Below are 13695 nucleotides of genomic sequence, written 5' to 3'. Positions count from 1 at the left end.
TTTGGCGTAACATCAGGAGAGTTCCTGGGCTTTATGGTCTCAGTACGCGGAATAGAGGGCAACCCATCAAAGATCAAGGCCATTCAGGAGATGACTCCACCCCGGACGGTCAGGGAAGTACAAAGACTAAATGGAAGGGTTGCGGCCCTTTCAAGGTTCATGTCACGGGTGGGAGACAAGTGCCTACCATTCTTCAAGACATTGAAGAACCTCCGAAGTCCTAAAGACTTTACATGGACAGAGGAGTGTCAAAGAGCGTTCGAGGAGTTGAAAAAGTACCTAGAGAGTCCACCACTACTTGGGCGACCAGAGCCTAATGAAGAGTTGCAACTCTACTTGGCCACCACCCCAGTTGCGATAAGCGCAGTACTGCTAAAGGAAGAAGGTAAAGTATAGAGACCCATCTACTATGTCAGCCATGTCCTGATGGATGCAGAGACCAGGTACATAAAAATTGAGAAAGTAGCCTATGCACTGGTGATCGCGGCAAGGAAGCTACGGCCATACTTCCAGGCCCACACGGTCGTGGTACTCACTTACCTACCACTAAAGAAGGTATTGCACAAACCAGATGTCTCTGGACGACTGATCGCTTGGGCAGTAGAGTTAAGTGTGCATGACATCAAATTCCAACCTCGGACGGCCATCAAGGGTCAGGCCCTGGCGGACTTTGTTGTCGAATGCACCCTATCTAATATCAAGCCAGAAGCAGAGGAACCAGAGGAGCATGACCGTGGATCATGAAAGATGTTAGTGGACGGTTCGAGTAGTACGGCAGGAAGTGGGGCTGGCTTCATACTCACCAGCCCCGAGGGTTTTCGAATCCAATATGCTCTCTGATTCACCTTTCAGGCATCCAATAATGAAGCAGAGTACGAGGCACTACTAGCTGGACTTCGGGTGGCCAAGGCCATCTAAGTCACTCACCTAGCCATCCGGAGTGACTCCTAGCCCCTGGAACATCCATTTTGATCAAACTATCAAGGAATTTGAGTTTGAGCAAAACATTGATGAACCATACGTGTATAAGAAAATTGTGGAGGTGCCGTCTGTTTCCTTGGTCTATATGTGGATGATATACTTCTCATTGGAAATGATATGGAGTTACTTTCATCTGTAAAGATGTGGTTATCCAAAACATTCTCAATGAAAGATTGGGTGAAGCCAGTTACATCCTAGGAATTAAGCTTGTGAGAGATCGCAAGAAGAGGATGTTGGGATTGTCACAATCCACTTCCATTGACAAAGTGCTTAACAGGTTCAACATGTAAGATTATAAGAGAGGTAATGTGCCTCTCAAACATGAAATCGGTCTTTCCAAGTCACAATGCCCTCAAACTTCTGAGGATGTTGAGGCTATGAAAAGAGTTCCCTATGCTTCGATAGTAGGAAGTCTTATGTATGCCATGTTGTGTATCAGACCTGACATTTGTCACACTATGGGGATTATAAGTCGATATCAATCTAATCCGGGACAAGAACATTGGACAGCTGTCAAGGGGATCCTCAAGTATCTAAGGAGGACCAAGGATTACTTCCTTGTTTACGGTTGTGATCAGCTGTGAGTAGTTGGATATACCGATTCGGACTTCCAAACTGACAAGGATGATAGAAAGTCCACCTCTAGGATGGTCTTTATGATTGGTGGTGATGCAGTGATTTGGAGGAGTGCCAAAGAAAAGTCAACAGTCGATTCCACAACAGAAGCTGAGTACTTGAAAGCTAGTGAAGCAGCCAAGGAAGGTGTTTGGTTCAAGAAATTCTTGATCAACTTAGGCATGGTGTCTAAGCTAGTGGAGCAACTCATACCATTGTTATGTGACAACAAGGGAGCTATAGCATAAGTAAAGGAACCAAGAGCTCATCAAAGGAATGAGCATGTGGAGCGGAAGTATCACTTGATTCGTGAGATCATTCAGTGTGGTGACATAACCATAGCTAAGGTTGGCACAACAGATAATTTATCTAACCCTATGACTAAAGCATTATCTCCTATTGTTTTTGAGAAACATGTTGGGAATATGGGGATAAAGTTTATGGGTAATTGGCACTGATGTACAAACTCTTTTTGAATTTAATTTTTGATTTGCATGATCAGTTGTTGAGCTCAATTGTTGTCCATAGGTATTCATACCTAAAACTGTTCACCACTAGGAATAGGACTGGACATCCTTTCCGACATGGTGGTCACACTGTGTGTGCTTAGGAATGTTACTTTTCCAAGACACAAGTGTGAGTGCACATACGGTGTGTACATTGGATTGGATCACTTGAGAATTTCGCATGTAGTGTACTATAAGTTTATAAAGAAAATGAGATTCTCTTAAGTAGTTCTCGATTGGTCCCTTGACCTGAGGGGTCCTTATCGTTGCATTCAGATGTTGTGTATTTTGGTGCACCAACGGTTGATGTCTCTCTAACTATATATCGGTGCACTGGATTCACAGTGTCTGACTGTATTCGAAAGAGAGGCCCAACATGGAATTCACAGCCCATACATTGGGAATATGTTGAGAAGAATATTCTATACAGGATTGGACACAAATCCGGATTCGATAGCATTTTTAAAATGTTTTTGAAATGTTTTTAGATATATGTTTACAAACCATTATCTATTTTCTTGAACATTTTATTTGAAATATTTTTCCTCGGTCCAATCAAGGTAATTGAATCCCTTGATCGGCGTATCGGTTCATTGAGGATTGACAGTCTCGAACACATGCCTTATATTGAACCATGCAACATTATTTTGTGGGGGACTAATGCATGTCTTAACTACTTACCTTGGGTGTTGATTGTTACACTCTACTGGGCATCTTTGATGATTTGACACTTTAGAAGCTGAGTAGAATCTTATTGCGATCCTACCCCTTTCCTTTTGGTTCTATTCATTTACGCAGCACGATTGACCATGATTTTCTTTTCGTGATCCTCTTGTAAGATTAGATCTTACAGTAGGATGGAGGAGATTGTTAGAAAAGGAAAGATGTTGGGTCAATATTGGATATTGGACCCAATATTGGATTCCTCTAGCAATAGGGATCTTTCATTGGTGGGAAAGATTGGATGGGTTGATGATTGAGTCCCAATAGGAAACTCAATATTCCTTGCCCATGTGTGCTACCAATTTGGGAGTGATAGGGCAAATCACATATATTCATGAGATTGCCAAAATTCAAGAAGCACTCTCTCATCCTTGGAAAATCGGTGGAGTACTCCCCTTCCTAGAACCATTCTCTCTTCCTCTCCCTCTCTTGGTGTTTGATTTTGGACAAAGCTTGGGTTTTGAGAACCCTTGTGTATGGAGGAGCCAGCTTGATCGTGTGGGAACGCCAAGCTTTGCGTAGGTCGCCCACCCTCAGGGTTAGAACGCCCATGCTTCTCCCTTACCCCTCCCCATGATAAGGGTCAATCAAGGTCAGCCAAGCCTAACCCTGAGGGTGGGTCAGGGTTGGATTTTTCAGGCCCTAAGTCAGGGCCAGGTCGGGCTTGGGCCTAGCTAAGGGGAGTTAGGGTTGGGCTAAGGTTTTATAAAGCCTGGCCCACCCGACCCTATTGCAGTCCTAGGTTAATTATAGTTTAACCCTTGAAGATATCCCAATGATTTTGTAAATTTCATCTCCCTCTCAATGCTATTATAGAACTTATAGAATCAGACTCAAACCAAAACCAAATTCAAACCGGTTAACCAAACGAAATCGGATAATCAAAACGAATAACTGAAACCGAATAAAAAAAAACAAATAACTGAGATCAAATAGTAATCAATTTTGGTTTGAAAATTTGGAACCAAATAGTATTTGGCTCAATTTTAGTTTATATACCTTTTATATCGTTATGAACTGAAATCGAAACCAAACCATTCATCTGGAATTGAACCAATAAACACCTTAACTCTGAGCAAGTACTGCAGGAAGGAAACATGAAAAAAGAAAATGTGGACAATCTTAGAAGGAAAAAAATAGGGTCACTGATTTGGTAAAATTTGTATTTGTCAAAACCGCGGTTGGGAGGCTCAATAGAGACACCATTATAGATTTGTTTGAGCTTTTGTCAACTTTGTTTGTTTTTGTGCTGCAGGTTGCTTTCTCTGCTAATGACCATGCCGAAGGTGGAGAAGTAAATTTTATTGAGTTTTTTTCTCGTATTTCGTTTAGGTATCCCTAGACGTTAATTTTCTACCTTTTTCCCCTTATTTTTAATATATTTTTATTGATCTTTATCAAAAAAAAGACAAAAAAAAAAAAAAAAAAAGAGCCACAATTGGAAATTCTTTTTCTTATCTAATGCATGTGGTAATATTGTAGTGGGAAATATTTCAGTAAGGTTGGTGAAAAAAATAGTAATTTTGGTTTCAAAGAGAAAGGAAAGGGAACTGAAAATTTTCAAATCTTAAAAAAAAACTTTTGTAATGATTACCCATGTGATTGTATAAAATACTTAAATTTCATACTATATTTAGTAATGATACATTTTATATGTAATTTTTATTTTATTTTTAAACCAGAGGCAATTGGATGCAAAGTATTTACCACATTTTATTTTTTAAATTGAACCAATTGACAACCTTCTCGATTTAATGAATAAAAATTCTTTTGTCAAAAAATGGTCAAGAGTTGGAGGTAAAATTCCTGTGTGGAGGGGAGATGTTTCGAACAATCAGAAATTAAGAAGAAGAATTAAGACAAATAAAAAGACAAACAATTAGGCTTTATTATCTTGCCGCTGCAGTTTTCAAGCTATCATACAGAATAGTAACACATAGCATGCTTCTTTTTTTTTTTTTTTTTAAAGGATATGTAATGGTCTATTGTTTACACTGCCTAACGTGGGTTGTCGCTACTTCTACTACTTAGTGGTGAACAGTAAAATCTCTTGATCTGTTCTACACGAGTGCTCCACCCTTGAGGTACTCAGTGAAGACCAACGCCACAAGCCCCAACATCGCAAACCTCCCGTTCACCATCTCGGCATCGGACGTCATCACCCCGTCCGACTTGGACTGTACACTCACTCCCTTAAACAAAGGAATCAACGATGCGATGGAAAGTAACGCGGTGGTCCCAAGGAACCACGGCACCCCTCCGTTCATCAGCTGTCCTACCAAATCGTCTCCTCTTGCAAGCTCTACTCCCAACGCGGTCACGAACCCCACCATCGCTAGCCTCCCGTTGATCCTCTCAGGTGCTGGCCCACTGAATGCAAACACCTCCTCGAACTTCGTGCTCTCCTGTAAACAAGATACGTACAACATATAGTAGTAATTAGTACTGTGGATCGGTATCACTGGAAGCTAATTAAAGAGGTACAAAGCAATTTTGAAGACAAATGCACCAAAAGTTAGTAATACATCAGACCATACCGGTGATTGCCCTTGGGGGAGTTTCTGGGCCATACAGCGCACTTGCAAGCTAGTCTTTCTATGCAGGCTTGGCAAGTAGGTAGTTGTAACGATTGAATCTGACCGACATTTGTTGGTGAATCGAGTCACTGCAGGGTTAGTCAAGATGGACTGCACGGCTACTGCTGAGGTTGCCATTTGATCAGATCTCTTAAAGATAGTGTGTGTTCGAGTTAGCGTGAACAAAGATTGCTGCGTAGCGGCGGGGAACTGGTTCGAGTTATAGAGATGTGAAAGCTTTGTCCGATGAAACACAATGATGAGAAAGTTGGGAGCCAACATACTCATATATATAGGGAGGTCTCCCTCTCTCTCTCTCTCTCTCTCTCTCGCTCTTCAAAGCAAGTTAATTGGAGGAGCAGGAGTTGTGGGCATTATTAAGTCCACGTTACACTGTTTGAATATGTTTAATATCTCCCACTCCATACGTTCAAAGTGCCTGGTAGAAGCATTTGTGGTCGCATATTAATAGAGGGTGACGTGGGTTCCCGAGGCACCGGCAAATGAAACTGAAGTTTCCAGAATCCGCCAGTGGCAAAGAACGGCCTAGGTTTTGTAATTTCTTACCTTTTCTCTGTATCTCTGCAGTAGAGTCTACTCACGGGATCGTGCTCCTCTCAGGTTTTCTGTCCGATTAGGTTCTTAGGTTCCTCTCATAGGGGCAGAAATTAAATGACACCTCACCCTCTGTCCGAACACACTGCCCGAGTGGAATGAGATCGTCATTTTCGCACACCCTATGAGAGGAACCTAAGAACCTGAGCTCTCTATGTTAGGGATACACAGCCTCTCTCAGCTTGAATAGCAACAGGTTGAATATGAAACGTGGATGAAGACACAGCCGTGAACCTTATCATCAGGCAATGAACCTAATATTACAGCTCGCACAGCGAGTAGCGACGGAATAAATTTTAAACTTGGAAGAGGAAACATCTCATCAAGTACTCGGACTTGTTTTTTAGTATCGTCCGGATCCTCAGTTGTCAAGTTCGGATAGGACAGGCATTTTGTCGATACAGAATTGCAAATAGCTGCTTTGAAGCTAATAGATGGTAGCTTGGTTTTCTCATTAGATTCAGGTAAATCGGAATGGAGGGCAAAAAAAATTTCTCAACCACAGGAAAGAGAATAGACGGTCATCATTTCTCCACCTCTTTTTTTTTTTTTTTTTTTATTATGAAATAGAAGGGAAATTTACAATATTTTCCACTGGAGACACATCACATTGTATTAACTAAGTTCCATGGAATTTTAACATTATTAGAAGGATTGAGAAAGTCGTTAAGATCTCCACAGCTGCTTCAAATTTCTTTTAATTCGATCTTTGTTTTTCCAGCAAATTTCCATCTTTGTACAGTTCTGATTAATTCTGCTTCTATCTTATCTGGTGTAGTATGATAACCTACAAATGTTAGAACATCCTATCTAACTATCAAAATGCAAAAAACCCAATCAATTAATCTTAAGTGCAGGTCAAATATGCATGTGCAGATTAAAACAGGGCAATAGAGTTCATGATTTGAGACATGGAATCAAATTGTGTTGAGATTTAATTAAATGAGAAACAGTTGTACTAGTTACTAGGATTGGAGGGTGAATGTTCAAATCGAATAACCACTAATGTACTAACAGTCATGGAAGAAAAACTCGATTGAAACCTGTCAAAACCACCGAGTTAACTCAGTTTCGCAAGTTTTCGAGATGAGTTGAAGGGAGATTTTATAAAATCCCTAGATTTGATCGGGGTTTTGATGATTTCGACTGGCTTCGACCATATTTCGGTGGTTTCGACATATATGACCATCAAAACTAGGGGAACTTTGGCTCGAAACTAGGACAGACATGTATTTATGCCAGAAACCAGGCTAGAAACCAGGACAAACACTTAGTTATGTCTAATAACATTTAAGTAAATGTTTTTATATTTGTATTTCATTTACTTAAGATATTATTCATAAATAAGCAAATACCCCCTATTTGATTCCAATAAAAATAAATTTTTTTGGTAGAATCCAATAAAAATAGTTAAAAAAATCAAATTCCAAAAGGACAAAAAATCAACCCCACTATCCAACAACAAAAATTGAATTCTCGACGATAGGTGCAATTTTCAACTTTCTAATGCTGGGGTTTTTTTCAAAACTAAAAATTTCATAAATCTTAATATAGTAAAACATTGCTAAAAACCAAAAGTACGGTAAAATATTCATTTGTTTTGATGTCCAAAAAAATATTTTCATTCAGAGCGATTTTGACAGCATTCGCACACACCAAAATAAGTTTGACCGGTACATAACTCCAATATAAATCAGATTTAAGCAATCTTGGACTTGTTGGAAAGCTATCAAAACAAAGCTTTCTAACAAATCCAAGATTGCTTAAATCTCATTTATATTGAAGGAGTTATGTTCCGGTCAAACCTTATTCGATACCATGTCTAAATAAAGTATCAAACTTGGATCAAAACCACAAATATATTTTAAGTGTTCTCTATGTGAAACTAATGCATGGATTGGGTTTAAAATGTCAAAAATAGGCAGCACAACAAGAATTAAGGTAAAAAAATAATTTCTGGGCCTCGAAACCAAGGTTCGAGTTAGTCTGGAGAAAGTCCTAGGTTTCGACCGAGATATGGTCGAAACCAAAACGAACTCGATTTCTGGTTGGTCGAAACCCGAGTTTTAGAACCTTGCTAATAGCTAACTTGTACCACCTTGTTCCTTACATGCATGTCATATATAATAACAAGTAATAATAAAAATCGGAAAAAAAAAACAATAAGAAGATTGTTTATCCAAGACTCAGGAATGAAATAGAGAGACACACAGTCGTGCCAGTGAAGGGCTGGAGAGAAGCTCTATTTTCAATCCGAGAGGGCCTGTTGCCTAGATACGCTTAGTCCAATCACATGATAGAAAAAGATGTCAAATAGATTCATCACAAGAACCACATAAAACACATGGATTCTCCACCTATTGTTGATAGTCCGGAACTTATTATAGAGTTCCCTTAGAGTTCGATCCAGTTGTAATAACAATGGTGGTATTACAATGATGAGTGAATAAATTCCCTTTTTACTATGGATGAAGAGAGACTTGAATCTTAATTGTTCATGATATCGTGTCACTGTATGACCTTATTTCTCTCCACCCATTGAGAGCATAGAATAATTTGGGAAAATGTTCTTTGTGCGGGGGACGCAGGTTGCACCCAGATACATGCGGGCCGGTGGGTGAAATGACCACCCCAACCCCTGAATGATGGAAATATTGTCCCCATGTGTCTGAGTGCAGCCTGTGCTGCGGCACAAAGAATATAGACCCTATTTTTATTTAATTACCTTAATTAATCCTTTGAATGGATTAGAGAATGGTAGTTCGGATCATGAAGAATGGAGGTGGATGGGAGCCAATAATGAGTCCATAGTCAAATAATTTCACAACACCACTTTTTTATGGAAGTTCGTTGTTTTCCCCACATTCAAAAGGTTTTGGTAATCATAGACCAAGTCGACCCTTCAACCATGGTTCGAGGTATCGGTAGGGCGTATCAGGAGATCCGTATTGGTATCAGATTGCCAATAATGGGTGATCCGTATTTGTCACGCCCCCATCCCAGACAAGGGATATAATATATTATAAGGGGTGACTAGGACGATGCGTGTCATCCTACTAAGCTGCCAAGATCACTGACACAGTGTCCCAACGCACAGTCATAACCAATATTTAAAGCAATATAATAGCAGAGTGCGGAAAGGGAATATTACATTCTGTAGACGTTGATTTTTTGTCACCCCCTAATTGGCGATGATGACAACGGGACATGGACGATGGACGACGCACTCTCCCTCTTTTTAGACTCAAAGATACCTGACCCATAAGACCAAGAACCATACTGAGCACAAAATGGCCCATTTTAGGATCAAAAATAAGGAAATATGGCACTGCGCTCCCACAGCGCCGTGGACTCTTCCCACGGCGCCGTGGATGCCTTCCCACGGCACCGTGGGGATGTGTACCGGATTTCCACGGCGCCATGAGGGGGTGTGACATCAGCCTGCTGACGTCACGCACGGCATCGTGGAAAAGTCCCCCATGGCGCCGTGGACATCTCCACGGCGCCGTGGAGGACTTATCCGGCCAGGAGAGAGAAGGGGTCCCTCCCTATAAATAGGAGGGTCCCCTCCCACATTTCCAAAAAGGAATTTTGGGTAGAGAGACCCTCCCCAAGTGATTCCTAGCCTCTTTTCCTCCTTTTTCACCCTCATTTCTCCTCCATCTCTCATGAGAGTGTGAGTGCTTGAAGTTTTCTTGTGGCGGACAGATCCTTCGATTGTCCCTCTGAGTATAAAGTGCTTTTGCTCCTTGGCGTTGTTATCCCGTTTGTGCACGGATAACCATCGAAACTCCTTTATTACAGACATTATTCTGTCTGTTTACTCCTCTCCAAATCACTTGAAAGAGCCGTTATTCTGCCCAGAAAGAATCAGCGTCAGTCCATTCGTCTATCTCCCCTGAGCCAGGGGAATACAACCATACAGGTATAATTACTGCATTTTTGTTGATTCAATGTAGTCCTTTCATATTTCATCATTTTAATCCGTATTTTTCATAAATGTAATGTAGTTTATTATGCTTTAGTTCAATTCATAGTATCTAAATGTAGTTCATAATATCCCCCATCCCCGTAATAAAAGAGAGAGAACATTCGTCCTTATGTAGCATCTAACATAGAGAGACCGGTTTGAACCCTCGTTGTTATTCACCAAGCTCAAGAAGCAGGGAATGATCAATTCAGTTCCTCCTAGGCCTGTGGATTAGAACAATCCACCTACCTGGTATAAGCCCAATCTGTACTGTCATTACCACGACCAACAAGGCCATCACACGGATAGATGCCTAGCTCTTAAGCATGCGATCCAGGACTTGATTGACGAGGGTAAAATTGAACTTCAGAAGAAGTAGCCGTCAAATGTCACCACAAATCCTCTGCCTAACCATGGAGTAAACATGCTTCAAGAGGATGCCGAGCAAGCAGATCCTACCACTTTGATTCATCCAGTCGGGAAGTGGAAGCTAATGAAGGCACATGTCTATATAGCAATGTTGACCAAGAAACTTAAGGAGGAAAAAGAACCACCGATTCGACAAGAGGTGTCTCAGGAAGTGGATCAGCCCGATTCCCCTTTCTATCATCCATAGTTAGAAGATGCCACATGGGTAGAATACCAGATACCTGCATGGAAAATCTCACAACCACTGGTGAAGGGGACCTATTCCCCAGAGTCATCTACAGGGTCAGTAAACATGTTGCAGGAAGAGACACCATTCCAAGATCCTACTACATTGATCCCGCCCATCCCGTGGTATTTAGGAAGAGATGAGCAGTCACAGCAAGCACGGGCAGAAAGGCTGCAGGTTTGCATTTACTGCGCCCGAACCAACTATAATGGGAATATTCGAACAGGCGGGCAACCATGTGATCAAGGCAGAGGTATAGCATCCGTCAACCGGCTTCAAAAGTTGGATTTCTTGGAGTATGGATTAGAGGGTCTCGAGACAATGACACCATTGTGCAAGTATGGTTTCTCATCATCCGAAATATGTCACCTGATTCCTGAAGAAGAAGAAGGGACTGAAATCACCAGAGTCACACCTCAGCTCCTTAAAGCAATCTCAGCACTAGCTATTAGACAAGCTCTGACCAAAGAAGTCTCTCTTGCCCATATGGGGGGGATACTGACAATAGCTCAGATGAGGAAGACAACTGAGAAATCCACAAGGGATGGATAGAGTATGCCGAGCAAAGTCCAACGATGGAGGACGAAGGAGTAGAAGCGATGGATTGGGTAAATAACATCGGAAGCGATGATAATAATGACCCTACCAGCCTTATTCAACCCATATCATCAGATGAGGATGAAAGCAGAGATGATGAGGAAATATCATCTCCAGAGGTTCCCAGAGGCGATTGGATGGTATCCATAGAAGATTTCGAGCGTTAGAACATGAGCGCCTTCTACCACGTCGCAGATATACTCGATGTTTCCACCAATACTCAAGAGATCCTATACAAGGCTACTTCTCTATTTCTAGATCTGGTGTGTAGTAACTTCGCAGCACGTTGTGAGAGCTTGGTGAAGCCAAATGAGAGCGATGTACTCGCTCGAACCCTCCATGAGATTAAAAATATAACTTGGTTAGTCAATGCTTTGGCCTGTGATCTGTTCGAAACTCCTCCAGAAGACCTGGTCTTATATTCAGATTCATTCTCCTATCCGGATCTACCCCGAAGAAGTGAAACATGGGACGCATGGATCAATGATATCAACCTCGGGGAATTTCAGATTGACCCCACCAGAGGTATCTTTCCTATGGATATCGATGAGGAAGGGGAAGAGCCGTTAGAAGAAGAACAATCATCTGAAGAAGATGAAAGTGAGCAAGAATCTGCATCAGAGGAATCCAATGATGAAGTGTCCGAAGGGGAAGAAGAAACGGAGGATGAGGAACCTTGGCAACTAAGGACGCGTCTGGAGAAGTATGAGAATATTTGCGGACCTGCGCCATGGGACTTATCGTTTCAGGTGAACAAGATCCACCGGAATGTGGATAAAATCCAGGAAATGCTCATGAGAATGGTGGTCTTGGATGATAAGTACTAGGAGGAGCTTCAACCATTGGAACCTGTTAGAGAACAGTGGGCGCTCCCTCAAGCAATTCGCCATTTGGAAAACTCTATAAAGCTAACTTTGGCCTTGGCACAAGACCTATGCGGGACTCCTCCCCCGTCTCCGTATCAGGGTAACAGAGAATACCATGCGTGGGCAAGAGCACATGACGATTTCTATATGTGTCATGTCAATGAGGGAGGAACAAGAAATGACCCAACAGGGAATATCCACCCAGTCATTTCAAGCCCAGAAGAGAGGTCCGAAAGTTCAGTTTCTCAAGGAGAAAAGAAGGATCGTAACTTCTATAAGTCATTGGCGGAAGCAAGAAAGATGTACCAAGCGGCTTCGGAAGCCTTTCATGCCATTGGCCAATTGATACCAGAAGAATCCCATACAATCCAGCAGGTTGCTAAAAAGCAAGAAACCCTATCAGGGATCCTAAATCAAGCCCGGAAGTCTATTATGACCTTATCTGGTGAAGAAGGTAAAACCCAAATTTGTCCCAAGGGTCCTCTTATCATCACTGATAGTGACGAAGAAGATGGAGATTTTTGCCCAGTCCGGTTGGTTATCAAAGAAAGAGAGTCAGATGTGGCGGAAACTAGGAGTGGCCAAAACTTCAAGAATAAAGAGTTAACAGTGGAAAAATATCGGTGTAGCCAATCAATGGCGGTTGTTGAGCCAGAAAACCGAGTACTAGACCAATTGAAGAAAGCCCAAGCTAATATCTCAATCTGGGGATTGTTAATGGCATCGTCAACCCACCGAGAAGCTGTTTTGAAAGCTCTTACCAAGGTTCAAGTGCCCAGAGAAATGGGGCATGAGGAACTATCTCACATAGTGGGGGCCACTTATGCCATTCAGTCACTCTTTTTCTCATAAGAGGATTTACCCCTAGGAGGAAAGAATCACAACCGGGCACTTTACATTACTGTGGAATGTAACAAGAATCAGGTCCCCCAGGTTCTGATAGACAATGGGTCCGCCCTCAATGTAATGCCCCTCAAAGCGGCCAGATGCATGGGTTTATCTCTAGACCAGATGAAGTCATCCAGTCAAACCATCAGGGCATACGACAATTCCAGAAGGGAGGTAATTGGGATTCTTACCACCAATGTCAAGATTGGACCAGCCTGCTTTACCATAGACTTCCAAGTCATCAACATTCAAGCATCCTTCAATATGTTGCTTGGAAGACCATGGCTGCATTCAACGGGAGCCCTAGCATCAACTCTTCATCAAAAGCTGAAGTTCATATATGACCAGAAAGTAATTACCATCTTTGGAGACCAGAGTCTAGGGAAATTCCTGACAATGTGGAGCGAGGCCTCTGTAAAGATTATAAAAAAGATGAAATATTTCCCTGGATTAGGATTGGGAAAAAACCAACAGGGGGTACCGGCATTCCCAGAGATACCAGCCAATGCCAACCGTTGTGGGTTAGGGTTTAACCCGAAGAACCCAAGGAAAAAAGCCACAGGACAGAGGGACAATGCAGCGAATGACACGCCATACTTCAAGACTCTGAACGAGTATTTCGTGAAAGAGGGAGAAGACTTCCCTTACTGTGGAAATCAAGAACCATGGTTCAATCAAGAGCGGGGCGAACGTCTGCCAGGGC

At 41.9% G+C, this 13695-nt stretch overlaps 1 protein-coding gene across 2 annotated transcripts; it reads right to left on the bottom strand.

Moving 5' to 3' along the window:
• Positions 1-4829: 4829 nt before the first annotated feature.
• LOC122640280 (early light-induced protein 1, chloroplastic-like) lies at positions 4830-5550 on the bottom strand. 2 transcript variants are annotated; one of them, XM_043833434.1, is made up of 2 exons: positions 5369-5550; positions 4830-5236 (listed from the first exon to the last, which is right to left on the bottom strand). In XM_043833434.1, the coding sequence occupies exons 1-2, from the start codon at positions 5537-5539 to the stop codon at positions 4886-4888; spliced, it is 522 nt and encodes a 173-aa protein (XP_043689369.1). In that variant the 5' UTR covers positions 5540-5550; the 3' UTR covers positions 4830-4885. The 2 variants fall into 2 exon arrangements, with proteins under 2 accessions (XP_043689369.1, XP_043689376.1); XM_043833441.1 differs by having other exon boundaries at positions 4839-5234; positions 5379-5550.
• Positions 5551-13695: the final 8145 nt, after the last annotated feature.

The sequence above is a fragment of the Telopea speciosissima genome, chromosome 1 (genome assembly GCF_018873765.1).
Source record: "Telopea speciosissima isolate NSW1024214 ecotype Mountain lineage chromosome 1, Tspe_v1, whole genome shotgun sequence".
NCBI classification, from domain to species: domain Eukaryota; kingdom Viridiplantae; phylum Streptophyta; class Magnoliopsida; order Proteales; family Proteaceae; genus Telopea; species Telopea speciosissima.
The sequence above is the reverse complement of the archived record's forward strand: the minus strand, read 5'-3'. Positions and strand labels throughout refer to the sequence as shown.

Coding starts and splice junctions, on each gene's coding strand:
- LOC122640280 (XM_043833434.1), bottom strand. CDS start 5,539: ATGGCAACCTCAGCAGTAGCCGTGCAGTCCATCTTGACTAACCCTGCA. Junction 5,237..5,368: donor AGAAACTCCCCCAAGGGCAA/TCACCGGTATGG, acceptor TACGTATCTTGT/TTACAGGAGAGCACGAAGTT.